The following is a 27,468-nucleotide window of genomic DNA, read 5'->3' as shown; positions in this document are numbered from 1 at the left end:
TGTTCAGTATCTAGTTATTCCACTCCAGCTTGAGATGGCTCTAAACCATATTGCAAAACTATCAGTAACAGGGAAGTAGTTTTCTAAAATATCCCACAAAATAAACAAAAAGAGGGCATTCTCGCTCGGGCTGCAAATTTGTCCACCATAGGATTAGCTACCCAGAGCTACAAAATCTGAGAAGACTCCTCACACTTTGTCTTTATCAGAAATGGGCAGTGTGGAAAGAGCTAGGCGGGCTGCCTTGCGTCTGCTGGTGAGTGCTCCACCTGGCTTCTGCCTCAGGGGACTCATGATGCCCATCCTCTGAGGACCCTACCTGAGAAGCAAAATGTGCATTCCTTACCCCCTGGAAGAGTCCAAGAATAACCCTGATTTAAAGTGGGAATGGTGTCACTGAAAGCTGTGCCTTGTTTCAACACAAAGACCGCACAGGAAAATATGTAATTAACATTCCACTGCACAGGCTTGTCACAGGCCGTAAGGGTGGTTACAGGGAAAAAAAGTTTTGATCTGTTTTTTCTTTCTTTTTTTTTTTTAATTCTATTTATTTATTGATGAGAGACACACAGAGAGAGAGAGAGAGAGAGGCAGAGACACAGGCAGAGGGAGAAGCAGGCTCCATGCAGGGAGCCCAACGTGGGACTCAATCTCAGGTCTCCAGGATCACGCCCTGGGCTAAAGGCAGCACTAAACTGCTGAGCCACTGGGCTTCTCTTTGATCTATTTCTACCTGAAGACTTAGAAAGTCTTTTCTGGCTTTTTTTTTTTTTTTTTTTTTACCTGAAATGTTCAACCAATGGTTGATCCATAAATGATCGTGGGCAGCGGAAGGCAACTACTCCTCGAGACAGCAACCGGCCAATCACATCTGGGTGCAGGTTTCTACCTGTGAGGTCTAAGGTCTGCCACAGAGACTCGTCAAACCTGGAAAACAGGAAGTCCTCAGTAAGTTGGGGGCACCAGATCCTGGAGGGCCCCACCACTCAACAAGGAAGATACGGTCATTAAATAGCCCTGAACCAAATTCTGAAGGAAGCTTTGGTTTGCAGTTGACTAGACAACTAGCTATGGTATTTTTAAGACACAATTGTGTATTTCTTGCTCTATCACGGATAAGCTTCCACCTTCAGCTATACATGTGTGTACACACACACACACACACACACACACACACACACACATATCTGTATTTCCTTCAGGTGGTTCAATGCTATCATTACAATGTAATGATCTGGAATTACAGAATAAAACTTTAGTGTTCAACACAATTTAATAATTTTGAAAATGACTGCTCAAATCATTGAATTGATTACTAAATAGGTAGGTAGGTTCAAATGGTCTAAATGATCCACTGGCTATTTTTGTTAAGCATAAATTAGTTACTACAATTACCCTAAATACCATATAAATAGAACAAAAAGGAGGAAAGGTAGCACTACAGCTGACCTTTGCATATGGGTTTGAACTGAGCAGGTTCACTTATATGCAGATTTTTTACAGTACTGTAAATGAACTTTTAACTCCTTATGATTTTCTTTTTTTTTTCTAAAGATTTATTTATTTATTATGATAGACACACACAGAGAGAGAGAGAGAGAGAGAGAGAGAGAGAGAGAGGTAGAGACACGGAGGAGAGAGAAGCAGGCTCCATGCCAGGAGCCTGACGTGGGACTTGATCTTGGGACCCCAGGATTATGCCCTGATCCTGACAAAGGCAGGCGCCAAACCGCTGAGCCACCCAGGGATCCCCTCCTTATGATTTTCTTTTTTTTTTTTTTTTTATTTATGATAGGCACATAGTGAGAGAGAGAGAGGCAGAGACACAGGCAGAGGGAGAAGCAGGCTCCATGCACCGGGAGCCGGACATGGGATTCGATCCCGGGTCTCCAGGATCGCGCCCTGGGCCAAAGGCAGGCGCCAAACCGCTGTGCCACCCAGGGATCCCTTATGATTTTCTTAATAACATTTTCTTCTCCCTAACTTACTTTACTGTAAAAATAAGAGTATAAAATACATATACAAGATCTGGGTTAATTGCTTATGTTTTGGCTTAGGCTTCCAGTAAACAGTAATCTGTTAGTAGTTAAGTTTTTGGGGAGTCAAAAGTCCTAAGTGGATTTTCAACTGAGCAGGTGCCCCCTAATCCAGGCACCAGGTTGTTCAAGGGTCAACTATACTTCATTAAGAAATAGCACTATCAAATGTCTATTAGGAAAAATGAACCCTACAAAGGAGTTCGGCTATTATACCCTTTAAGCTTGAAAACAAATGTATATACATGCATAGAAATATATGTATATGTATGAACTACTGTGCAAGGAAAAAGGAAAAATATTGCTTAGATTTTAGACAGTGCTTGTAAAGTAAAAATGAAGTCCTCAAAGGTATTAAACAGGACACTAAGGGACCTTTAACAGCCACAGATTAATTCAACTTAACAAAAAAAAGAAAACATGAGATCAAGCACAGAGGGAACATTTTAAATGCCTACGAGAATTTTATTTTTTGATACTGCTTGAAATAAGCAGACAACTGGCAGGGCTTTGAAATAACTCTGCATAAAGAAAACGGTCAATGTGTGGTGTGACCTCTATTATCAAGAAGGCAGGGCTTCATAGATGCCGGCTATTACTTGTATGACAACTGAGATGAACATTAACAGACTCTGCGCAAGGAGGACGACTGGCTGAAAGAGAAAATCACTATGGGGTCACTGGGGGCGGGATCAGTGCAACCACCACTACGTGTGTGCATACCTCCCCAGGGCTCTTCTCAGCAAAGAGCCCACGCCTGCAAATGCCTGCCGTGTCTTATGGCCCACACAGCCCTGAATGGGGAGGGGAAGGAGCTCTTGCCCTCTCAGTGAGAGCCCTAGATACATGGAGGGAGACGAGAGACACATGCCTGTAAGCACAAAGGATGGCTAGTGGTGGGCTGGAAGATGACAAGTGGTACAGAGGGAAAAAAAGTTCAAAATGAAAAACAGTCTTCCCCCCAACCCCATCCCAGCTAGCCTGTTACTGCCTTCCAGCACACCGAGACGTAGCATATGCAGCTCACTGTGCAAACCTGAAAGCGGTGCCCCCAACCTGCCATGTGCCGCACGATTCCACGAGCCAGCCAGCATCTTCCTATTTCACCCTTAAACTGCCCTGTCTGGAAGGTACTATGATCTTCACGGTATATACGGGTGGATGGAGGCTCAGAAGTGTCAAGTACGTCCCCAGGTCACATAGAGCATTAAGTGGCAGAGAATGGTTCACAATGCCTGTGCTCCCCACCGTGCTCCCTGCCCTGCCCCCATGTGTGAGGACTGGTGTGAGGAGTGGCCAGGCCTTTATGCAGCCCTGTAGCCCCCCACTTCTAGTGCTCCATTGCCTGGTCCAGAGTCAGCATCCAATAAGCACAGAAATACAGAAAAAAGAAGTTGGCAGAGGTGGGTAGGTTTACACCTCCAGGGGCCTCCTCCCTTCCACCTGAAATGACGACATTGATGGTTAATAAAAATACGAAGACACCTAGTCTGCTCTGTGCTACTACATTTTTCTCGGTGTTTAGTTTCACTAGGCCCACATGAATACATACATAACCTTCCCCTTCTCCCACGTAAATGCCAAAAGAGGGCAGCCCGGGTAGCTCAGCAGTTTAGCGCCGCCTTCTGCCCAGGGCGTGATCCTGGAGACCCGGGATCCAGTTGCACGTCAGGCACCCCGCATGGAGCCTGCTTCTCCCTCTACCTGTGTCTCTGCCTCTCTCTCTCTCTCTCTGTGTCTCTCATGAATAAATAAACAAAATCTTAAAAAAAAAAAAAACCACAAATGCCAAGAGAGGTGAAAAATACTTACGCTAGGTGATACCACCTCTTACAAACACTAGAGACCTTCAGGAGTTCAGGGAGGCACAGACAGGAAAAGATTCCTAAGAGCAGCTCATCTGGAAGTGAGTCCCAGGAAACACCTTTAAGGGAGGGAAAACATAAATGTGTTTTCTCATTGTCATTCTTTTACCCGATCAAGTCTACTGAGTCTTTTCATGCAGGTCAAGGATACACAATATTAGAAGGGGAATGTAACACTAATCGAATGACTATCCTACCATTGTTTTTCTGTTCATCTGCGGTCAGCACAGCACTTTCCCAGCAAAGGAGAAGAGACAAAACCAAGAACACTCTTCCAATCGTTTTTGCCTTCAGCACCAGCCAACCACCCTTAGGCAGACACTATGTTAACGGGTGGTCCAGAGCAAGTCCCCACCCCCTCAAGTAGCATACATACAACAGTGTCTAAGGTAGGATGCCTCTGGTGGCTGGGAAATGCCTCGTTTCTCTCAGAAGTGGATTCGGGGGGTGATTTCCCTGTAGTGACCTTATCTAAAAGGCAAATTCTCCTTTTTCTCCTTTTTCTTTCAGATTTACAGAAAGCACTCAAGTCAATTGGCCTGGCCTAACAAGTGCAATTCCCAATGGGAGCTTTCATGTACCTCTCTACTTACTATGCTGCCAGGAGGCACTTTGGGTGTTGGGGGGAGAGCAGGAAATCAGACAAAGCACTTTAGCTTCGTGGAGCTTACAGTCTAGTGGCAGGAAACGATCACATATTAAAAAAACACATAAGTAAATTACATGATATGTAAAAACTGAATAGTGCCATGCAGAAAAACTGAGCAGGGTAAAGGAGAGGATAGGAAGTAAGGGGGCCAGTGTTCCAAATCTCAACACAGCGGTCAAGGAAGGCCTTACTGAGAGTGATCTCCAAGCAAAGGCTTGAGAAAGTGAGGGAGCCAGCCCTGTGAGTACCCTCAGGGTGTTCTAGATACAGGGAACAGCATGTCTGTTTGGGGAACAGCAAGGTCAGTGTAGAAAAAGAGCGAGCAGGAGGTGACAGAAGATGAGGTAGAGAAGCAAGAGGGGGCGGGTCACGCAGGACCTTGTACATCATAATGAGGACTTTGGCTTTGACTCTGAATGTCACGCGGAACCACTAGAGGGTTCTGAGCATAGAAAGTTCTAAAAGAACTGCTCGGGCTGCTGTGTTAAAAATAAAAAAACTGGTGGGGGAAAAAGGTAGATACAATTAAGATCAGGTTTTTTTGTCTCACAAAAGCAATTTCCAAATAGAATTCTCACATATGAACATACACAGAATAACCCACAAGAGCAGGATAATAGGACGATGGCCCTAGGATAAGAAGAGTAAGTACTTAGATTAGTTCAGTAACTCGCCTTCCCACCCTCTGCCCCCAATTGCACTTATACACCAAGCCTAATGCTAGCCTCTCCCCTCTGTGATGGTTCACTTTACGTGTCAACCTCACTGGGTTGAGGGGTACCCAGAGATCTGTCTCGACACTATTCTAGGTGTGTCTGGGTTACTGCAGAAGATGAACGTGTGAGTCTGTCCACTGAGAAATGCAAATTCCCTTCTCCAAGGCCCGATGGGAACTAAAGGCAGATGAAGGGAAACTGGCTTTTTCCCTGCCTTTGAGCTGAGATGTGGATCTCCTCCTGCCTTCAGAACTGGACTTGTACTTAACTGTCTGCTCTCCTGGTTCCCAGGCCTTTGGACTGTGGACCTTGGGATTTTTCAGCTTCCATAACTATGTGAGCCAATTCCTTGGAATAAGTCTCCCTATGTCTCCTACTTGTTCTACGTCTCTGGGGAACCCTGATTATAACACACTGTCCCTTCCCAGCTAAAAGCTTGAGTCAGTATTCGATGCACAGGTACACTGAACCAGGCTCTGTGGAGAACATGATGGAGAAAAGCCTTGAGGAGGGTGAAAAACGTAGCACTTGCTGCCTCTGGGTGGTACTCTTGGGCAATCTTTCTAGAAGAATCATGCCCTTCCCTCAATCAGAACCTTTCAGGAGTGCTCCCCAAACATGCAGCCTGAAGTCCAAAGTACTTGGCATGAAATTCAAAGCTTCCATGGCAGGGCCCCCACTCACTTTTCTAAGTTCATTATCTAGAAATATGTTCCAGCCATTTGGACCTACTTGTAATTCTCAGAATGAGTCATTCTGTGCCACATCTCAATGGCCCTGTACTCACTGTGCCTGCCTCTCACTGCTATTAATTTAAAATCAAGTTGCTGTTAAAGCCCCAGTGCCTATGGAAGGCTTCCCATGACATCACCAAGAGTAGGTCACCTTTTTTTAAACCACAGTTGTATTACTGACTTACTCATCTGTTTAGACTCTGCCCTTGCTGGGGCCCTGAGTTCTTGAGAACAAAAATATGATTTTTCTATTAATAATCTTTGTATTTCCAGGAACTAGCACAATGTCTGATACGTTCATCCATGCATGTTTTTATTGAACGTGTAGCATACGCAGGTGTCTGTTCTACAAAGATGAATAAGGGATGGCCAGCTCAGAGTCAGAGACACAAACAGGATGTTTCAGTAAAGTATCATAATGGGCTGCAAGAGGGTTCATGGTGCGGTGTTGTGCAGGGTATGATGGTAGAGCAGTGATCAGGGAAGCCTTCCTGGAAGAAATGACCTCTATTGAAAAATGAGGATACACAGCTGCTCAATGAATGCCCTGCTCTCTGGAGGACAAAATGAATCACTGTGGCCCTGAAACCAGGGGTAAACAGGTGAAGGCAGATCCCCCACGCTGACCCTGGACCAGATGCTGGGGAGGCAGCCAGAGACGACCCTGAAGCATGTCAGTGTGGCAACAACCCTCCATCACCACAACAAGACTCCTCCAAGGTCAGCGTGGAGGACGGAGGTTCTCAAACAGGGCTCTTGCCCTGCTTCCCAAACTGGGAAAAAGTTGATAGATATGCTTTTCTTGAGTTTTCCTTCCATTAATTCTTAACTCCCTGATCTCTGCTGCCTCTTGCCCCTGTAGATCAGATTTTAGCATTTGATTTGGCAAAAGATGACACAGTTATTTTGAGTCTAGTATGCTGAGACTGCACCACGATCCTAAGCCCATCGGGACACCAGGTGCTTGGCCTCTCCCAGTGAGAACTGCTGGAAACAGCCACAGCTTCGATGGGAATGTCCTGCGGGTGCCCTAAGGCTGTGAAGCTTGGGCAAGTCACCCAATTCCTCGGGCTCGGTTTCTTCATCTGCAGAGAATGGGAATAAAGGGATTTATTTTGCCAAGTTTTTCCCTGTGAAGACTAAACAACGTAAGGGAAGGGACCAAGCAGCAGAGTCAAACTTCCCTTCTCCTTCTTGACTCTATTTCTCTCCTCTCTTCATTAAATCTGCGCCTTCACCTTTTGTGAGGATCTCTTCTTTTCAGTGCTGCTTGGAATCTTCACCTCTTTGAAAACACACTAGGTTTTAACAGGGTTGGGACAAGGGCTATGTGGTGTGACTTCCCAAGAGCCCCAAAGAGCACTCTATCTAAGTTTAGGATCTCCAGAAGCAGATCCAGAGGACCTGAATTCAAATAGTTTATTGGGTAAGTAATCCCAGGAAGTATGGGAGAGTGAAGAGACATGGAAGGGAAGGAAGCTGACTTGGGGTATTTGAATAAGCAGGTTATCACCATGGCCAAGTGGAGTTCAAGTCTGTTGGGGACTCCAGGAGATGCCACAGCACCTGCCCCAGAGCTGTCCCAGCTAAGGGCACGGATGGTGGGGTATTAACCCACCAACAACTGTCAGTCACTGGGTGAAGACATCAGGGAGCAGGGCAGGAATGTTAACTCCCCACATACCAGCCCAGAGAGAGGTGTCAGGCAGTCCCATCTGCATGCAGGAGAAAGCCTTCAGTACTTTTTTTTTTTAAAGATTTTTTTATTCATTCATGAGAGACAGAGAGAGAGAGAGACAGAGAGAGAGAGAGAGTCAGAGACACAGGCAGAGGGAGAAACAGGCTCCATGAAGGGAGCCCGATGTGGGACTCGATCCTGGGTCCCCAGGATCAGGCCCTGGGCTGAAGGCAGCACTAAACCGCTGAGCCACCAGGGCTGCCTAAGCCTTCGGTATTTAAGAGAGTGCTCAGCTTCAAGGGACTATGGACAGGGGGCCATGTGTCCACTCAAAATGGTGGGAAAAGAAATTAGGGACGCTTGTAGTGAAGGGCAGGGCTGGAGAAATGAATTAACGCACCTTGTGCTTATTTTGTTGGGTACACATAAGGCATCAGAAACAATGAGAACAAGGGGGATCTCTGGGTGCTCAATGCTTTGGCGTCTGCCTTCGGTCCAGGGCCTGATCCTGGAGACCCGGGATGGAGTCCCACATCAGGCTCCCTACATGGGGTCTGCTTCTCCCTCTGCCTGTGTCTCTGCCTCTCTCTCTCTCTCTGTGTCTGTCTCTCATGAATAAATGAATAAAATCTTAAAAAAAAAAAAAAGGAAGGAAGGAAGGAAGGAAGAACGAACGAACGAACGAACAAGATGAGCTAGGTAATTAAAATGCTAAGAGGAAAACTAGTCCCAGCGATGCAGGCAGAGGTTTGCAGAAGACACCGAAGCCAGGCACCGAACCCAGCCAGTAAGGTAACACGAGAATGAGGAGCGCCTTGTATTGCGACTTCCATCTTCATCCGTCCCAACTCCTACTCGTTCATCCTTCGGATCTCAGCTTAAACGTCACCCCCTCAGAGGAGTTTTCCCCGACCACTGCTGCCCCCAGATCCAGATCTGCATACCCAGCACACAGCACAATACCCGGCCCATAGACTTCCATATAGGGCTAGATCTAGTATACCTTTTACTTTCCCTTCATGCAATCGGCCAATGTGCTAATTTTGTATTTGTGTGACTGGTCAACCTTTGCTAACCTATAACTCTTACACACCCAGTGCCTAGGGGAGAGCCTGGCAACGAGTATCAGAAAATGCTCAACTGATATTTCACAAAGGAATGACTGACACCCAAGAGAAGAATGCTGGCTTTATTCTATAGACAGTCAAGACTGCTGCCTCTTTGAACCAGCCAGCTTCCTCATTTGCAGAATGATAAGGCTGGCTTCAACACACATTCCTGGGTGCCTAATTAATGCGCTAGTGCTGGGAGCTGGGTGTAAGCCACAGTCCCTGCCCAGCAGCCTCACCTGGAAACAAACTAATAAACAAATATATAACCTTATATTTAAAAACTGCCATTTGGGGAGCCCTGGGTGGCTCAGCGGTTAAACGCCTGCCTTCGGCCCAGGGCGTGATCCTGGAGTCCCGGGATTGAGTCCCACGTCAGGCTTTCTGTGCGGAGCCTGCTTCTCCCTCTGCCTGTGTCTCTGCCTCTCTCTTTCTCTCTCATGAATAAATAAATAAAATCTTTAAAAAAAAATTAAAAAAATAAAAACTGCCATTTACTGAAAACCCTAAAAAGTCTCAAGCATTTATTCAAGCACACTGACTCTACATGCAGCAACCCTGTATATTCAGCAGGATGCCATTTCACTGATGAGGAAACTGGTCTCACCAAGCTGGTATCAACTATTAGGTGGCAGAGCCAGGAGGCAAAGTTGGGGCTGCTCTATGAGCACGCCAAAGCCCCACGCGCTGAGGTGCAGGTGCAAGACGCAAGAGTGGATGTCTGAAGGCTGCCGGGTAGCGGAGGGCACTGTACCCGCAAGGCAATGACATGGCACCGTTGGGTGTCCAGGGCATGAGGCTGAAGACCAAAGCCCAGGGCACAAAAGTCATGTCCCCGGGGGTCAGTACAGAGTAGTCTTTGACGTGGGGGAGGGGCTTCAGAAGGAGATGCGACTGTGACAAAAGAGACAAGGTCTCACAACCAGTAAGTGGCAGGGTGGGGACTCAACCCTAGGTCTGACTCCAAATGATGCCCTTCCGACCACAGGAGGCTCTAACATTCTACGCTCTCCCCTGTTCTGAGTACCTGACGTTCCCCAAGGTCAGGGAAGGTAAGAACTACACCTGGCTTGCTACGGAAAAAGATCTCAAATTAGGGCGAGGGAGGGCAGGCAGGGAGAGAGAGTAAAACAAAGACGCTGAGAGCCATCCAGGAGGCTGGGTACCAACGGCGGAGACAATGCCTGGCCTCAGCTGGCAGCCAAGTGCCCGGGGCTCCCTCAGTGGACCAGAGGACACTGATTGGCAGGGCCTGAGCCTGAGATTGGCTGCTGTCCAAGCAGATGGAGCAGAAATCTGTCTTCCAGCTCCAGTGGCTGGCATCCAGGCTTATGATATGCTTAATCTAATTTTACTTGCCATATTTAATTCTCAAAACATCAACCATCTGTTTCCTGGATTCCTGACTACTCTGTGGTCTGGTCTGTTTGCCTGAGTGGATGGGAGGGTCCAGAGCCTTCTTTCCTCCACTCACCTCTTCTAAACTCTCCAAGGGTGCACACCGGCCCCTCACAGCAAAGGAAACAATTATTCAAGCCCACAGCAGCTGCTCTTCAACTACATGAAGGCAGTTAAACAGTCTTTGGGGCCGTGAACAGGGTGAACACTGGCCAGATTCACAAACCTGCTAGTCGTCATCCTTGGCCACTGTCACTTCCACTTCTCCCCTCACGTGCAATCCCAGCTGTCCACGTCTGTAACCTCACTGCTGCCTAGGCCTCAAACTCCTCTGGGGAGAGTGGCTTAGTGGAGAGTTTTCTATGTGGGAGATCTCTGCGATCTAGGGACCCATCTTTCTTATTTACTGCTTGGAACATCTCACCTACACTCAGATTCAAGTTAAAATTCCAAATCTTAATCATAAGCAAAACTCCTCGACTCTTAAAACTGCTCCTCTTCTTAATCATGGATAAACAAATCATGCGTGAGGAATAAGCAGGCACTGGTGCTCACACTTACTGTTTTTCATGCTGAAGGGTGGGGGCTCTGTTTGCTCATGCTAGCTTGTTTCAAGTATTAACAATCTATGCTTCCTTTCTGGGAAACCACGAACGTTCTGCTTTGCTGGGATGAGTTTTCCTTCCTCTGCCCACAAATCATAAAAACACTAGACCATACTAACTTGGTATTTTTGGGTTTTGTTTTGGCTAAGTGGGCAAAACTTTTAAAAAAGCAAACCACAGCAAGACAAAAACAGAGTCCTCAATGGACCCCTTCAGTCTTTGTGTAAGAGACTTGCTCAACCCTGAAATGTGGGAACAGCAGTAGAGAAACCATGGAAGTTGTGATTTAGAGAATAAGGTATAATACACATGCTCTATATGAGATCGGAGAGCAAGGTCTTTTGTCTGATATGGTCACTGCCATATTCCTAATCTCTACAATGCTCAATAACCACTTGTTGAATGAATAAATGAAAGGAAGCTACAGGACCGAGAAAAGAGGCCTCAAAGGGCCACATAAATATGGCTTTTACAGAGCTGAGCTTTGGGAGCTACAGGCTAAGATTCACTGGTGAGTCATGAAATCAATTTAGTTTGAGCAGCACTGTTTGATAAGAATGGAATGGAACAGGATAGGAAGTATCTTAGGGGAAATATAGTTTTGTGAAATTTGTGTTTCAGGCACACACCCAGGTCTGCAACCTAAAATACATTTATTACTGGTTAAGAAAAAAAATTGGAGGAAAAATGTTTGCCTGGGGACGTTAAAAAGCAGATTCTCAGGCTCAAGACAGGACTTCTTAAATCAGAATCTCAGGAATTTTGCACTTTGAACAAATTCCTCTGGGGTATCAGCAGACACTATACTTTAAGACTCTTGAGTCTGAGAACCACTGCAGGATCTGGAATGTCAAGCAGTGTAACAGCTATGGAAAAGCTAATCAACAAATTAGTTCAATAGTGTTTTCATGGCCATCCTGTTTGTAGGGGGTGGGAAGAAAAGGGACCAGGACAGGCATTTAATGATCAGGAATAGAATGCAATTGTCCTCTTTGTGTCTATTATTAACCTCACTAATGGGCCACTTACTTCCAACTCCTTGCATACACTCACCCCCAAGGGCCCAACAGACCTGTCCTGATAAGGCTCTGCCACAGTTTTTATCTTCCAAAATGAAAAGATGATGAGGATTTAGTCACCAGATGTGTGTGTCTGGCTTGGGGCCTGCAGGGAGGCTGCTGAGTGAAGAATCAGGAAAAACTCTCAGCCTAGTGCCACTGTCATCAGATCGCTGCATAAAGGAGGTGTGGCCTTTGCTACCCTAATCCTGGCAGAGCTGTCAGCCACCTGTCCTGACAACTGCAGACAAGACTCCCTGGAATGATGATCCAGATACATGGAGGCCCAGGCTCCTGGAGGCCCACTGGGAATTCTCTGCGCCAGCTGTCCTCATCCTGCATCAGTGAACCCACCTCTTCAGCTCTGCCCCGATGAACCAATCCATACTGTGTATAATTTCATGCATATACTATGTATCCTATTAGCTTCCTTCTCTGCCTCTCTCTCAGATAGCAACAAACATAAAACTTGTTTCTCTTCCCACTTCAGATACACACACACACACACACACACACACACACACACACACACACAATCTAGACTCCTTGACTGAACTGTTTCTAGATCTTTCTCTTTCCTCAGAGCCTCCACTTTTGCTAAATAGGAGGAGAAAGATTGTCTATGTCCACTGGTAATCACCTTGGAAATCCTTCTGCACCTGGGAAGCCTCACCTGGCTCAATTTGGCAAAAGGGGTTCCTTCCCTTCCTCTGGCCTCCTAAGGCACTGATTCCCTTAACTACTCATCGGTTGCCACCATCTTTTGCTGTGGGCCCAACTTGACTCCTAACTTCCTGCAAACCAACAACCATCCCTCCATCTTCTGTAGTGCTTTACCTAAAAAATGATTTTTTAAATTTATACATCTCTCTCTGTGTACAACTATGGAAGGACAGAGGAATCACGTTCAACACTGAAAAGCAACCAGCATAAGACAAATTACTTAAAACCTGCCCCTCTTAGCAGAAAGTTTCTTTCACCACATTTGGCTGGTCAAGCAGCAAATGGCTAGTGCTGTATTGCAGATACTAAAAATAACATTAAATTCTTTTTTTAAGATTTTATTTATTTATTCATGAGAGACATAGAGAGAGGCAGAGACACAGGCAGAGGGAGAAGCAGGCTCCATGCAGGGAGCCCAATGTAGGACTCGATCCCAGGTCTCCAGGATCATACCCTGGGCTGAAGGCAGGCGCTAAACCGCTGAGCCACACAGGGATCCCCTAACATTAAGTTCTGAAGAAAAAAAAAAAAAAAAACCTACACTAACAAGGTCAGGCTAACCGGATTAAAGACAAAAGAAAAAGTGAAGTAGCTTCCCAAATGTGTGTCAGAAATTTTGTTGGCCAAATTAACTAGGTTTATTTATTGTGTGTTATGAGCACACAGCATACTAAGAGCTTCATGTGCATTCTTTCACTTAATCTTCACACCAACCCATGAAGTGGGTATTATTATTCCATTTCACAAGAGAAACGAAGACACAGAGAGTTCATATAACTTCCCATGGCTGGTAAACAGCATAATTAGGATGTAACGTCAGATCCGTCTGACTTCACCACAATCCTTTATTGCCTAATTAATTCACCCCCTCTCCTGATGTAGATTTCCAGATCATAACCTGCCGGTTCTCTTTTCCAGTGAAAAAGTCAAAACCCAGAAACAATAGATTTTTTTTTTTTTTTTTAAAGCAAAGCAACCAACTAACCCTTCTTCAAAGAAAGTCTGGTGGGAGAACTGAGGAATATACTTATTACCGTGGCTCTGCAAGACTTCATCTTAATTTCTTTTAATCTGCCTCTTATTCTTCCCCTATCACCCACCCAATTCCTGTTTAGGGTCCGATCGCCTCCTCTACAGACGACTTCAATAGCCTCCTGATTCCGTCAACTCTAATGTCAGAATCCATCCAGATTCTGAGCATATTTACGAAATATGCTCAGACCTTTTAACAAACCTCTAAGCTTCTATGCGTGACCCCCCTTATAGTTTAATCCATACACATCAGTGTGTCCTTTTAAAAGGTGACATCACAATTTTGCTCAACACCACCTCTAGCCCTATCTCCCACTGCTCTCCCTTTTGCTCAGTCTGCATATGGCTTCCTTCTTCCTTGAGCAAACATGACATGTTTTTGCACCAGGGTCTTTGCACTGCCTTTGTCCTCTGCTTAGAGCGCTCTTCTCCAAGATATTTGCGTGGCACGTTCCTCACACCTCCTGTATGCCTTTGCTTAAAAAGCTTGTGTCTAAGTGAGGCTATCCCTTAATATCTCTTAGTGAGGTTTAAAGTTGTAAACCATCTTCCAACCCCAGGACTTCCAATCTCTCTTGGCTTGTTCTCTACTTGTTTTTGGCCACAGTACTTATCACCTTCTAACATATTATACACCACATTTATTATGTTTATTGCATCCCCCCTCTCAAACAGAAGCTTCATGAGAGCAGGAATGTTTATGTTTTGTTCCCTGCCTTATCCCCAACACATAGAACGATGCCTCCCACATAGCATGTGCTCAGCAAATATTTGCTGGATTAATGTTTTAAATGACTTACTGGCAAGAAAAACTGATAACCCTAAGTCATTGCACTGTGTTTACCCTATGGCTTTTGTACTCTTCGGATTCTGATCCACTCTGGGAGACACTCAATGACATGTCTGAGAAGCCTGGGGAAATGATATGGTGAGTTCTACATCTGAGTCAGTTCACTCTAGCTCTGGGGATGGATCAGGGGAGGATAAGACTGGAATTATGAGTCCATGCCAATATTCAGGCAAGAGATAATGAGAGTATGAAAAACATCTAGGAGACAAGAGGGAAACATTCAATGATTGGTTGGGGACTGGAAGATGGTGGGAAGGGACTGGCCCTCAGGTTTCTGGCTGAGTGACTGAACAGATAATGTGGGCAGTAATGGAGACAGACCAAACCAGAAAAATCCCACTTGGGAGGTCCGAGGGATATAAGGCCCTACTCCTAGTTTAACATTCACGTTAGTAGTCCTTTGACAAATAACTAAAGCAATTATGGCAACAAACTCGACCAAAGCTACAGAGCAACAGAATATAAATAACAACAAAAATCCTACAAGATTATTGCTTATGTTCCCATTTAACAATGGCACTGAGCTGGCCTTTGAACACGGAGATTCCCTTCAAAGGGAAGGAGGCAGGAAGATCTTCTGGGTTAAAATTTCACATGGGTTAAAAGTCAATTGTGCACCTGGAAAATATATACCTACCAAGATTCCTGTAGATTTCAGTGACAAAGGGTTGTCCCATTGCTTTGGAAATCGACTTCAGAAGTAGGCAATTTTAAAAGCGTGCCATCCTAAAGATCGCTTAACAAAGATTAGCAATAAATAGTTCAGTCCACTTCTTAAGTGACCGACAGTTTTACCCTCATACCTTACCTGGAAAGCTGTCTCGATTTAGCTTAGGCCTGCGGACTATGACAAAGTCCTTGTCATTCCCCTTGCTTTTCAGCCGTTTTCGGGGCGGGCTCTGAGGGTGGCCCAGATTTGAGAGCAGTTCCTGGGGGATATTCTCACTGTCCACCTCCTCCTTCTCCAGAGCAGAGACCCCCATGCCTGACAGCAGTTCAGAAGTCTTACTAGAATCCCATCCCCACGTGAAGCTGGTGGTAACGTTGCTACTCTGGTCTGGAATCTCCTGGAGGTGTTTCCTGCAGAAATGAACAGCCCCGGTTTCTTTCAAAAACACACCCGTAAATAATTCAAAGATAGGCCTACATGAAACTCTAAGTTATGCAATGCAGAAAACTTTAAGAATTGCATTTTTTTTTAAGTGCCGGCGGCGAGTTTCCAAGAAGGAAAAAAGAAAATAACCGAACAAATCAAAAAGGCTTTTTGATTTACGATCACGGAGAAGGCCTCAAGAATGTCTTGAAGTGGAGGGAACAGACAAGCGGGAGAGCAATCGTACACCGGCAGGAAAGCTCAATAAGGGAAGGCAAAAACCGCACGCTGATCACCGCACTAAAGCATCCAGCCACCCACACTTTCCCAAAGAAGGGGCTGAGCAACGATTCAATTACAACATTCACAACAATATTAGCAAGTAGCAATATTCGCGGCCTAAAAGAATTGAGGCGGTTCATTCACTCTCAGCCCCCTTTTGCAATCGGTTTACCTATGCATGGCGTCCACAGCCTCTGGAGTTTTAAACGCGTGCATTAATTGCAGAACTGCACGCCCCCGGGATTCCCGCTTTGGCGCGCGGCGGCTCGAGGCGTGCAGCTCCGACCCCCAGCAGCGAGACCCGCGAACTCTAGCAACGTTCCATCCTCGCCGCGCGCGCGAGGGCTCTTCTACTCGCCCTCCTCCGCCGCCGCCGCCGTCGGCCGCCCCGCTGCCTGCCGGGAACTGTAGTTTCCGTCTTGCCTCGTAGTCCCGCAGGCTCTGCGCGACGCCCTTCCTCGGCTTACTTTACCCGCCTCGGAGATACCCACAAGCCCCCGCGCCCGCGAGGCGGGGCCGTCCACGCGGTAGGCGGGGAAGCGGAAGTGGGCGGCGCTCCGGCTGCCTGGGAAATGTCAGCCGCCTGACTGGGGACGGATTTTGCTTGCCCCGGAGCCTGCAGGCCTTTCTAGTGGTCGTCACCGCCGTCGCCCCGGATCGCCGGTCTCAGGTCCGGGACGGTTGTGGCGGGCGCGGGGTTCCCGGTCCTTGTGCGGACGCTGTCTGGCCTGATGGGGAGGGCGTGAGCCCTGTGGGGTCTGCGGTCTGAGGCCGGGCGCTGGCGGAGATCGAGAGGACCTCGGAGACCCCGAGCCGCCGCCGCCACCGCGGGCCTTCGTTCCCGGCCACCGAGTGGAGGCGGCAGCCCGGTCCGCCGGCCAGGTGAGACGATGGGGGCCGCGGGCGTCCCACTTGCTGCCCCCCGCCCCCGCCGCCGCGAAGCTGCTTCCTCCACCTGGGAGACAGTGACCCTTAGCACTGCGGGTCACCAGGTGCCTGTCCTATAGGCACCTCGGCTTCGAGGTTCCTCCCGAGAACACGCTTGACGTGAGGGGCCAGATGACGCTTATGGAAGCGTTTTGTAAACTAAAGCGCGGTCGGAAGGAGAGGCGGTGGTTTAATTTTAGGGGAGCAGGAGAACACGGCGGTTGCCACGGTGTGCGGTGGGACAGCTGCGCAGCCCCCTGGCAGCCCAGACGAGCTTCGGAAATGCCAGCCCCGGAACAGCTAAGGGGACGGTCGGTAGGTCCGTGAAGGGCTGTGGAGCGCCGCTGGGCTGCTCGCGCTCCGCCGACGACGTCCGGCGGCGCCGCCGTCTGAAGGGCGAGCTGCTGCGAGCCTGTCCCCGCCCGGGGGGTTTGGGGGCGGCCAGAGCCGGGAGTGTGCCGCCTTCCAGGTCGGATGACCGTGCGAAATCCATAAACGGTGACCCCTGGAGAACAGTGGAAGGGAGAGGGGAATAAATTCCAACCTTCAATTAAAAAAAAAGAAAAATGGAGAGGGTTGATCAAGTTCAGAAGTAAGCAGACCCGTCTGCTAAGTCATCACAGAAATAGAGTATTGCTTGAGCGTGCAGTACGACATACCTTCAAAAGCCAGTGTGAAAAATAATAATGATAAAAAATAAATAACCAGTGTGACAGACCATTAAAAATGATTCCCTTTATGCTAGAATTAAACCTCTCTTGCCCAGGTATGTGCTGGTTTCAGGCTCGGTGCTTGGCTTGAAAAGTGACCAATTCTCGATTAAGCTATTCACGAACCTTTAGTTGTTTTTTTTTGTTTGTTTGTTTTTTTGTTTTCCTTGAAAATAAGTGGAATTGATGTACAGAAGGGATATGCTCACACATTGACTTTCATTTAAACGAGGTGGAAGTAGGCTGAATGTTCATGATTCATTGAACTGATGTCATGGAAAAGATTTTTAAATGCAATATTCTGATTTTTTTTTTTTTTTTACATAAAGTTACTTTGATGTTACTTTGGCTAAGAAGAAAGCAGTTGCCTTGGTTTGAGATATACATCCCTTCCCTTAAAATTGTAACTCATTAGAGAACATAATTATATATATATATATGTATATATATACATATATATATAAAGGCAGTAGGATGGAAGGTTATGTATATGCTAATGGAGAAGAAAAACAAGGAAAAAATATTTTAAATGCCACGATGAGAATTAACAAAGTTTTTAAATGTAAAGTAGATCTTATAGTTAGGAAGATCTAATGGGATGATTTTACATTTAAAGATGAGAAATAGGGACGCCTGGGTGGCTCCGTGGTTGAGCTATGCAGGGATCGACGCCCACATTGGCCTCCCTGTATGGAGCCTGCTTTTCCCTCTACCTATGTATCTGCCTCTCAAAAAAGATGAGAAATATCCTGATAGCAGGATTGGTTTTTTTAAAGATTTTATTTATTTATTCATGGGAGACACAGAGAGGCAGAGACATAGGCAGAGGGAGAAGCAGGCTCCCTGTGAGGACCCATGTGGCACTCGATCCCAGGATCCCAGATTCACACCCTGAGCCAAAGGCAGACGCTGGACCACTGAGCCACCCAGTGCCCCCTGGTAGCAGGATTTAACAAGTAGTTTCCAGGAGCCAGGGAACATTTCTAGTTCTCAGAATACTTGAAATATCTGAATTGGACAGGAGACCCTCCATAGGACTTCAAAGAGAGCCTGTCAACTTAGAAAATCAGTCTTCAAATTCTAGAGTAGATATTTTACGAACAGTGTTCCCTGCTAACAAAAATACTTTAACTTACTGAACTCTTTACTGAAATAGCAATCTTTTTTTTGTTCTGCATTATTCTAATCATGGCGATCTCTTTGTATAGTAAATAAAAGTTTACGTTGGTACATGGGAGTCTGTTTGATAAAAGGAGTTGTGTTCATTGAAGAGATTATCAGCTACATAGATATTGCTATCTGGTCTTTTCAAAAATTCATTGTGACTGCTACTGATATGGATTATTTTTTTTGCTGATTAATTTTATTTATTTAATCTTCACCCACTACACTCCATGTCCCATTTTAAGTGAGAGTTATATTATATATATTATATAATTATATAAATATTATATATATGTATATATATAATCTCCAATAGTACATTAGTGTTTTTGAAAATCAAATAGGACAAGAGATTATATTTAAATAGAACAGTGATGTACTTTTTTGCTTAGTTCTATCATAGCATAAAATAAACCTTAAAGAACTCTTTAGGGTTTTTTTCATATTATTTAGCTGTGGGGAACAAAAGGCTAATAACGATTACATAGTAAGAAGTTTTTACCTGCCAAATTTCAAAAGATCCTTTCCCTCCATTAATTTAGATCCTTAGATCTCTATAGTTTAATGCTGTGATGGACAGTTTGGAGTAACAGAAGGGTCCTTTTCCTATTCTAATTTGGTCTATGTTTTCTCTTCTAGCTTCCCCATGTAGATTAGAGTCATATATTACCCTTAAGTAATAGCAATCTTACCTGGAAGGTTAAAAGTCTTTGCTAAATTCTATATTAAACACTTCTTTTCTAGCATTCTATCTTGATATATGTAACGGAATAACTAATAGAATGTTTTAAATTTGCTCACTCTGAAAACTGACCAAAAGAGATTGTTTAAAGAGTTTAAATTGGGTTAATAAAGTATGTCTGGATTCGAAAAGAGACTGTGTAGTATCCCAATTGTAGTGAGGTTGAGTAGGTTTGAATCCCAGCTTTGCCACTCACTGGCTGTAGGAATGTGGACAAACCACTTACTCTCTCTTCCCTTTTCTCTATTCAACAAGGATATTAATAGTCCTTTCTTATTGGGTTGTGTAGTCTAATTTGATAAAGTATGTTAAGTGCTAGCATAATGCTTGGAATCTAGTAAACTCATACTAAATGTTAGCTCTTCTTTTTTTAAATTATTTTATTAAGAAAGATTCTAAGGATTATTCTTTAATTACCAAAGTAAGTCTTATAATCTCTTTACCTGAAATCTTTAAGAATCCATTACAATTCTAGTTGTTTTCTTCTCACTTGCTTATAGGGTTGCACGCTCTCTCTCTCTCTCATGTCTTAACAAAGGTTAAGCACTTTGTACATGTCTGTCTGTCTTCAGAAGGGCCTGTCACACTTTGGAATTCAGTTTACCTGGTTGGTTTAGCAACTCAGCTCATTTTTTGAAAATGGCTTCAAAAAATATTACGACTATTTTGTATTTTTAGAGTAGGAGCTACATTCTCTTGTGGTATTCTATTGTATCCTAAGCTGAATTCTCCCTGTACCTGAAATCTTTAAACAGAATAATGGTGGTCATATTTGGAAGATTTAACATTTTATTGGTGGTAGAGAATTGTTGACTTTCAGCATTCACATCTAGTTCTGATACTTCCAGTTTTTCATTATTCAGATCTTGAATTGTCTCCTAGTTTTCTATTTCACATTTCTGAATAAAGATACATAGATTATGCAGAGTCTGATTAATCACTGAGTTCTGGCTAGAAATTTTTCATTCAGTTTCAGAATCTTAGATTTGAACAGAATTTTTTTTTTTATTTGAACAGAATTTTTGCCTGTGATCTCTTGTGGAGTTGCTACCACAAATCTTTCCTTCTGTCCTTCTTTGTCTTCTCTTTCTCGTTCTTTTTGAAGATCTTTGGGATGCTTCAAGTTCCAAAATTACCTTACCTGTAAATTTTCCATTTAAAGAGTGGTTAGCCTAAAAAAAAAAAAAAACAGCAACAAAAAAACCACTATCAGCCATAAAATACTTGGGAAACAGTACCCCAAGTCAGTAACATTAACAAGCTAATTATGTAAGGCGTTTGAAAGGCATTGTATGATTATCTCGATAATTGGTAAGTGACTAAATTGGATTTTAAGTGTTCAAAGATTTTCAGAACTGATATTTTGAAAGATAGACTATATCTGGATATCAAGCACTAAAATTTGAATGAATGAATGAACTGGCATTTTTATTTTGAGTAAAATCTACATTTGCTGCTGTGGTGTTAATGCCAACCTATGGTAGCTCTAAATTTCTCTTTCAATTTCTAATCACATGGAACTGGATTTTGATTTGCCTCCAAATTTTTGCATGGTCTTCTTTCATTTTTGTCATCTAGCCTAAACACAGTATTTTAATATTTGAGGAATATTACTAGAAGGACCAGTTTTGCCATCAGAGGCATATTTCCTCTTTTGCCCTTGAGTATATTTTTGCACAGCTATACATGGTTGCAGGTCAGCAAATGATCCATTCTAATCCACCTCCGTTTTGATCATGTGCTAGAAAAATGGTATCATCTTTCTACATGACATCTAGTACATCTTCTTTTTTTAAATTTTATTTATTTATTTACGATAGAGAGAGAGAGAGAGAGGCAGAGACACAAGCAGAGGGAGAAGCAGGCTTCATGCCGGGAGCCCGACGCTGGACTTGATTCCGGGACCCCAGGATCATGTCCTGGGCCGAAGGCAGGCGCCAAACCGCTGAGCCACCCAGGGATCCCCTAGTACATCTTCTTGACATGGCTCTGAAAAGTGTTCTGTCTTTCCAACAGACAGTTGAAGGAGTGTTTGGGTTACCTTGTAGACCTGAAGAGGTAATCTCAATTTGTCAAGAGAAGAAAGGGGAGCAGTTTCTTGGAGCAAAGATAATTTTTTTGTTTTGTAGGAATCAGGGGAGGCCCAGGCTCTGGTAACTGCAGAGTATGAGAACCAAAAAGCATTTGGTATCCGTTCATATTTTGGGGCGGGGGGCGGGGGGAGATGGTGGCAGAGGAGGTTTACTATTTAGTGTAAACCTGTGCTTTGAGACTTTTGAAGCAACTAGTTATTTTCTAGAAGCACATTATATGAGGTGGTGGAGATTACCACCTAGCATTTATTGAGGATCTACTCTGTGCCTAGAACTCCCTATTTGGTGTTTCACTTTTGTATTTCATTTGATCTTCATAGCAACCTGTGTAATGATTATTTATCCTCACGTAACAGTTTAAATTGCATAAAATTACACAATTAAATAGAGTTAGGATTTGGAACCCAGGTTTCCCAGAGTATAACAAAACATTCGTATTTTAAAATAGTTGTGACTTTAGGCACTTAAAACCATGGCAGAATTTCTCATTTCCTATTTACCATGTACTTTACTTTCGTATTACTACATTGATTTTTAAATAATTTTGAAATTACAAAATAACCTATGTTCATTATTTCAAATTAAAAACACATACACACAAAAAAAGAAAAAAAACACATATACACAAAAGCACAAAGAAGAATATAGCAATCCTCTCTACTATTTTATGACAACCACTGTTAGCATTTTTCTTTTTTTTTTTTTTAATTTTTATTTATTTATGATAGTCACACAGAGAGAGAGAGAGAGGCAGAGACACAGGCAGAGGAAGAAGCAGGCTCCATGCACCGGGAGCCCGACGTGGGATTCGATCCAGGGTCTCCTGGATCGCGCCCTGGGCCAAAGGCAGGCGCCAAACCACTGCGCCACCCAGGGATCCCCACTGTTAGCATTTTGATGTATATTTGTCCATGTGTTTCTTACGCATACTATACTCCCTTAGGCCCACTCCCATCCCTTTTGACATCTCTAAAGTGTCCCTGTGGATCTCACCTTTCTTCTAGACTGGGGGAATCTGGTGGCCTCCTTGAATCACTTTCTGCAATGGAGTTTTGCTGTTATGTGGTCCTTGACTCATGGGCAGGGAACTTGCATGCAGATCCCTGCTCCCATGAGTCATGGACAGGTTAGCAGGATTAGTGATTTATGAAACCCTTGGCTGTTTTTTTCAAAAAGGCAGTGGACAGTGATGAGACTAGAGGACATTTTTAAGACTTCCTGGACTATTTCGTACAAACATTTGTTTCTAGGTTTTCCTCTTTAAATAATGCTGCCATGAAAAAGAACATTATAGATAAATCTTTGTTCCCATCTTGTTTTTCCTTTAAGTTATTTGAAGAGGAATTGCTAGGACAAAGGATATGTGCCTTTTTCAAGGTCTTTGGTATGTATTGTCAAATTGCTATGCTCCCTGGTGATGAGTTTTTTCAGTAAGCCAAACCTGAGTTGTCTAATATTTATCTTTATTAGATTTTAATTGACAGTGATTTTATGAATTTAAGATACAAATAACTAGTTGAGTTAGAGAATAAGGTGCCCTTAGCTTTGAACACAAAATTATTCAATTGAAATAACTAAAACAGGCTAGGAATTCATAAGGAACCTTGGAAAATGCTATCATTCTGGACTGTAGAAAAATAATTCCTCACTTGAATTTAGGTACAAGGTCAAAGATACAGACTTTAAAACTATTATTTTCTTATCTCAGATTAGGAAAACCTCAATTTTCATCTCCAATTTAATGGGACCTCTAAGCCTAAACTTGTGTCATAACAAAACAACAAGAGTTCAGCTTGAACAGAAATAGATGGTGTTGTAAACAGAATAATAGACGCCCCCAAAGGATAGCTATGCCTTAATCATTGGAACCTGTAAATCTGACTCGATTATCCAGATTTTCCTGATGAGATCAGATGAGCCCTTTTAAGCAGTTTTCTCCCAGCTGAGGGTAAAACAGAACATCTGAGATTCCAAGCCTGAGAACAATTTGACAAGCCATTGCTAACTCTTGAGATACACAGGGCCACATGCAAAGACTGGAAAGAGGGCTCTGGAGCTAAGGGCAAATGCCGGCCTGCAAGGAAATGGAGATCTCAGGCCTATAAACATAACAAACTGAATTTTGCCAACAGCCTAAATGAACTTAGAAGTACATTCTTCCTCAGAGTCTTCCAGAGAGGAACGCTAACTTGCTGACACTGATTTCAATCTTGAGAATTTAGTTGAACCAAGTTGTGCCTGGACATCTGACCCACAGAAACTATGATATAAGAGTGTTGTTTAAAGCCTCTACATTTGTAGGAATTGTTTATAGCAAGAATAGGAGACTGATGGACTGAAAATGGGAAGAGATGTAACCAAATAATTTCTTTATTATTGAATGAAGGATCCATAATTCTGTTTATTCATCTACAAGATTTTAAAGTACTAAATCAGGTTAAAAAATTGACAACCATTGTAAAAAAAAATTGTAGCTAATAGCAAGTTTATAACTGATCAGTCATAATTAGGCTACAAAAAAAAGTGTTATTAAGAAAATTATAAAGAAGAGAAAATACATTTATAGTAGTCTGTTTATCGAAAAATCTGTGTAGCAGTGGACCCATACAGTTCAAACCTATTTGTTCAAGGGTTAACTGTACTTTGTGAAGCAGTAAATAAATAAGAATTTCAAGTTGTTAAATTTGTTAGACAAGATTATCACAAAAAAATAAAACTTTCACACAAAGGAAATATTACTTTCAAATGGTCTTTTTCATGCTCTCTCCCTTTTTTGGAACATTTTAAATAATGGGCTACAGATGACTCAGAAAACTTTATTTTACAAAATACCTAGTTTCCTAGGATCTAGTCAATAGTATATTTGTATAAAATTTCTGTTGGAAAAAAAAAAAATTTCTGTTGGGACTTAGAACTTAAGGAACCAACTCCAAATGACACGGTATTGAAACTATTCACATTCAGTATTCTTATTTTGTAATATTTTGAGAACAAGTGCAATTTTCATTAGGATAACCCTTTTCCTGAAGATATAATTTATGTGAATTTTTAAAGATCTGCTTTAAAAAATAAGATATATATTTGAGAGTAGGAATTATCCTTTTCCTTTTATTTGTAGTTCAATGTTAAGCCTGATAATTTTCTGAAGAATTTATTAATACATTAATAAATATTTAGGAATTTTCCAAGTGGCTATTTCCTTTGTTAATGCTGTTTTGTTTTGTTTTGTTTTTCTTTTCCAGCTTACAGATATGACCCAGACCTGTACATGAGTGGCTTTGGTTAGTCAAAGTGAACATTCAATAATGAGCGGTGCAGCTTTGGGACTTGAGATTGTTTTTGTCTTTTTTCTGGCATTATTCCTACTTCATCGATATGGAGACTTCAAGAAACAGCATAGACTCGTAATTGTTGGAACACTACTAGCTTGGTATCTCTGTTTTCTTATCGTCTTCATATTGCCTCTGGATGTTAGTACGGTAAGAGGTGAAACTGAGTTTTGCAATTCAAAAGGCAATTTTAATCATATAGCATGTTTGAGATATGTTAGTTCTTAAGAGAGCTAAGTTATATAAGGTTATATTTAATATTTTGTATTTAAATCTTACTGTAGGAATTTAATCATTAAAAAACCTAGCCAGAAAGGTAATTGGTAGATAGGTTGGTACCCTCCAGTACCCATTAAGTACTTGGTAACCTTTTGATTTTTCACTTTTAAATCATGTGTTCATTGATTTAGACTATATACAATCGGTGCAAGCATGCTGCTGCAAACTCAAGCCCTCCTGAGAATAGCAACATCACAGGATTATATGCAACTGCTGCCCCAGTTCCCAGGTATTTGCTTCCTGTTTGTTTATTTATTTTAATAGGGTAGAGGAAAATTGCTTTAAAATTGTCAATTCTTACCTTTAGGATTTTGTATTTATAAAAACTGATCCTTGTTCTCTACTCACCCCACTACCCCACCTTCTATCCTTTGCTAGTAGACTTTTAATTACCTTGTATTCTATTTAAATTTAAATCTTAAATAAATTTTAAATATTTATTGGTACCCAAAGCCTTTCCATAGACACTAAGGAGAAATGTGGTGAAGACCTGATCATTTTTAGCCCTGGTTCTGCCTCATACTAAGAATGTGACTTCCAATGGCTATTTTTCTTTTCAGTCTTACTCTGGTCTAAAATATGGGGCATTCATTTTCTCTGTTGCCTGATTTACAAGGTTGTATAAAGGGTAAGGAGCTTATTCTATATGTAGGATGTTCCTTTCATATTGTGCATCCTTTGAAATCATTATAGTTTAATTTTTTATTTTTGCTCTTTAGAAGATTTTATTTTTTTAAGATTTTACTTATTCATTTTTTTTTTACATATATTTTTTTAATTGGAGTTCAATTTGCCAACATATAGCATAACACCCAGTAATCTCTGTACCCAACATGGGACTCAAACTCACAATCCGGAGATCAAGAGTTGCACATTCTATTGATTGAGCCAGCCAGGCACCCTGAAATCATTTTTACTTTTAGACCGAGAATGAATAAAGTTCAAATTATTGAAAGGTTATGTAAATTCATATCCAACTTCCAAGTAAAAAACTTTAATAAATGTTGACTGTAGCTTTTACCAATGCTTTAGGTAGTGTCTGCATGCTTCTTTTTGCAGCTTTTATTTTTTTTTAAACTAACCTGAATAAGGGTAAATTTGAAACATTATTCCCCTTTGAAGCACATTAAAAACTGGATCTAGATAAGTAGCCATTATGAATTGTTAGAAGTTCCTGGGCTAAATGATATACTTAGGGTCTAGGAAGACTATTAATGGAAGATACTATGGTCAGATGCATGTATCTTCAGAAAATTCAAACAGAATTTTACAGATACTGGTCTCTCTCTATGGGAACTGTGCTGCAGTGACTGATTAGTTAGGGCTCCAGTTTCAGGAGTTAATCACCTAATGTCTTTTGCTTCTCTACCCCTTCTCCCTGGAAAATAACCAGCCCCTCAAATGGGGTATGTATTTCTTTTCTTTTAATTTTTTTTAGGGGGTATGTATTTTTTTTAGGGGGTATGTATTTTAAGGGCAATCAAATCAAAGATTTAGTTTCAATACACATTCCCTTTTAAAGGCTGTCACATTTTCAGTCTGTTAGGTGAGTATCATGCTGTCTTTTTACTCAAGAACTAAAAATACACTGGAAGTTGAAAATTTATTTATTATTATTATTATTTTTATTTATTTATTCATGACACAGAGAGAGGCAGAGACACAGGCAGAGGGAGAACCAGGCTCCATGCAGGGAGCCCGATGTGGGACTCGATCCTGGGACTCTGGGATCACACTCTGAGCCAAAGGCAGACCATCAACCACTAAGCCACCCAGGCATCCCTGAAAGTTGAAAATTTAAATGGCATTCCTCTTCGAGAACAAACTGTTTTGTTTCCTCTCTGTTTGTTTTTTTAGTTTGGTAGTTAGCTTTGAGTTATAAGTTTTCTATGAAATTTTAGAAGTTAGAGTCAGTAATTTGCATCTGAATATAAATGAACTTTGCCATGCACAAATTAATTGTATAATTTAAGTAATTATTTATTAATTAGCTATAAATTGTTATTAAACAGCCAGCATCCATGTTTCAAGCCATGGAGTTACATTCCTGATGGAATCATGCCAATTTTCTGGAGGGTAGTATATTGGACATCACAATTTTTAACATGGTAAGTGGTAGTGAAGAGTTAAAAATTCTTTAAATTTGGTTACAGTTAAAAAAAAAGATTATACTTCATGAACCTTCATATTCTAGAATTTATTCAAGTGTTACTTTTTTTTAAAATCTGTACATTCTACTTTTCTGCTCAGTTTCTCTCCTATCTTAAAAGAAATGAAAAGAAAAAAACCAGACAAATGAGAAATAGAAAATGAAAACTTTTCCCTATCACTATTCCCCTCTAGTTAACTTCCTTCTCTCTTGACCTTCAATTCAGTCTTCTATTCCCAGTTTTACA

The 27,468-nt window shown here is 42.6% G+C and overlaps 2 protein-coding genes across 7 annotated transcripts in view; one reads left to right on the top strand and one right to left on the bottom strand.

Annotated features, from left to right (window-relative positions):
* Nucleotides 1–16,246, bottom strand: part of SKP2 (S-phase kinase associated protein 2) — a 34,226-nt gene extending 17,980 nt beyond the window's left edge. The window contains exons 1-4 of the mRNA XM_041750837.1: nucleotides 16,001–16,246; nucleotides 15,262–15,533; nucleotides 3,849–3,960; nucleotides 784–927 (exon numbers count right to left, since the gene is read on the bottom strand). Coding sequence (XP_041606771.1) covers nucleotides 784–927; nucleotides 3,849–3,960; nucleotides 15,262–15,533; nucleotides 16,001–16,044 — 572 coding nt within the window. The 5' untranslated portion in view covers nucleotides 16,045–16,246. The remainder of the gene's footprint in view (nucleotides 1–783; nucleotides 928–3,848; nucleotides 3,961–15,261; nucleotides 15,534–16,000) is intronic.
* Nucleotides 16,247–16,378: 132 nt separating this feature from the next.
* The window catches only part of LMBRD2 (LMBR1 domain containing 2), a 43,541-nt gene continuing 32,451 nt past the window's right edge, over nucleotides 16,379–27,468 (top strand). For 4 of the 6 annotated variants that reach the window (XM_041749322.1, XM_041749320.1, XM_041749321.1 and 1 more), the window contains exons 1-4: nucleotides 16,398–16,710; nucleotides 24,707–24,943; nucleotides 25,204–25,301; nucleotides 27,085–27,180. In XM_041749322.1, coding sequence (XP_041605256.1) covers nucleotides 24,770–24,943; nucleotides 25,204–25,301; nucleotides 27,085–27,180 — 368 coding nt within the window. In that variant the 5' untranslated portion in view covers nucleotides 16,398–16,710; nucleotides 24,707–24,769. Of the gene's footprint in view, nucleotides 16,711–24,706; nucleotides 24,944–25,203; nucleotides 25,302–27,084; nucleotides 27,181–27,468 lie in introns of all 6 variants that reach the window. The other 2 variants (XM_041749319.1, XM_041749318.1) reach the window with 2 other exon arrangements.

This window comes from Vulpes lagopus, chromosome 3, assembly GCF_018345385.1.
Source record: "Vulpes lagopus strain Blue_001 chromosome 3, ASM1834538v1, whole genome shotgun sequence".
NCBI classification, from domain to species: Eukaryota; Metazoa; Chordata; class Mammalia; order Carnivora; family Canidae; genus Vulpes; species Vulpes lagopus.
Note: the sequence above shows the minus strand (reverse complement) of the source record. Positions and strands in the feature narration are given on the sequence as shown.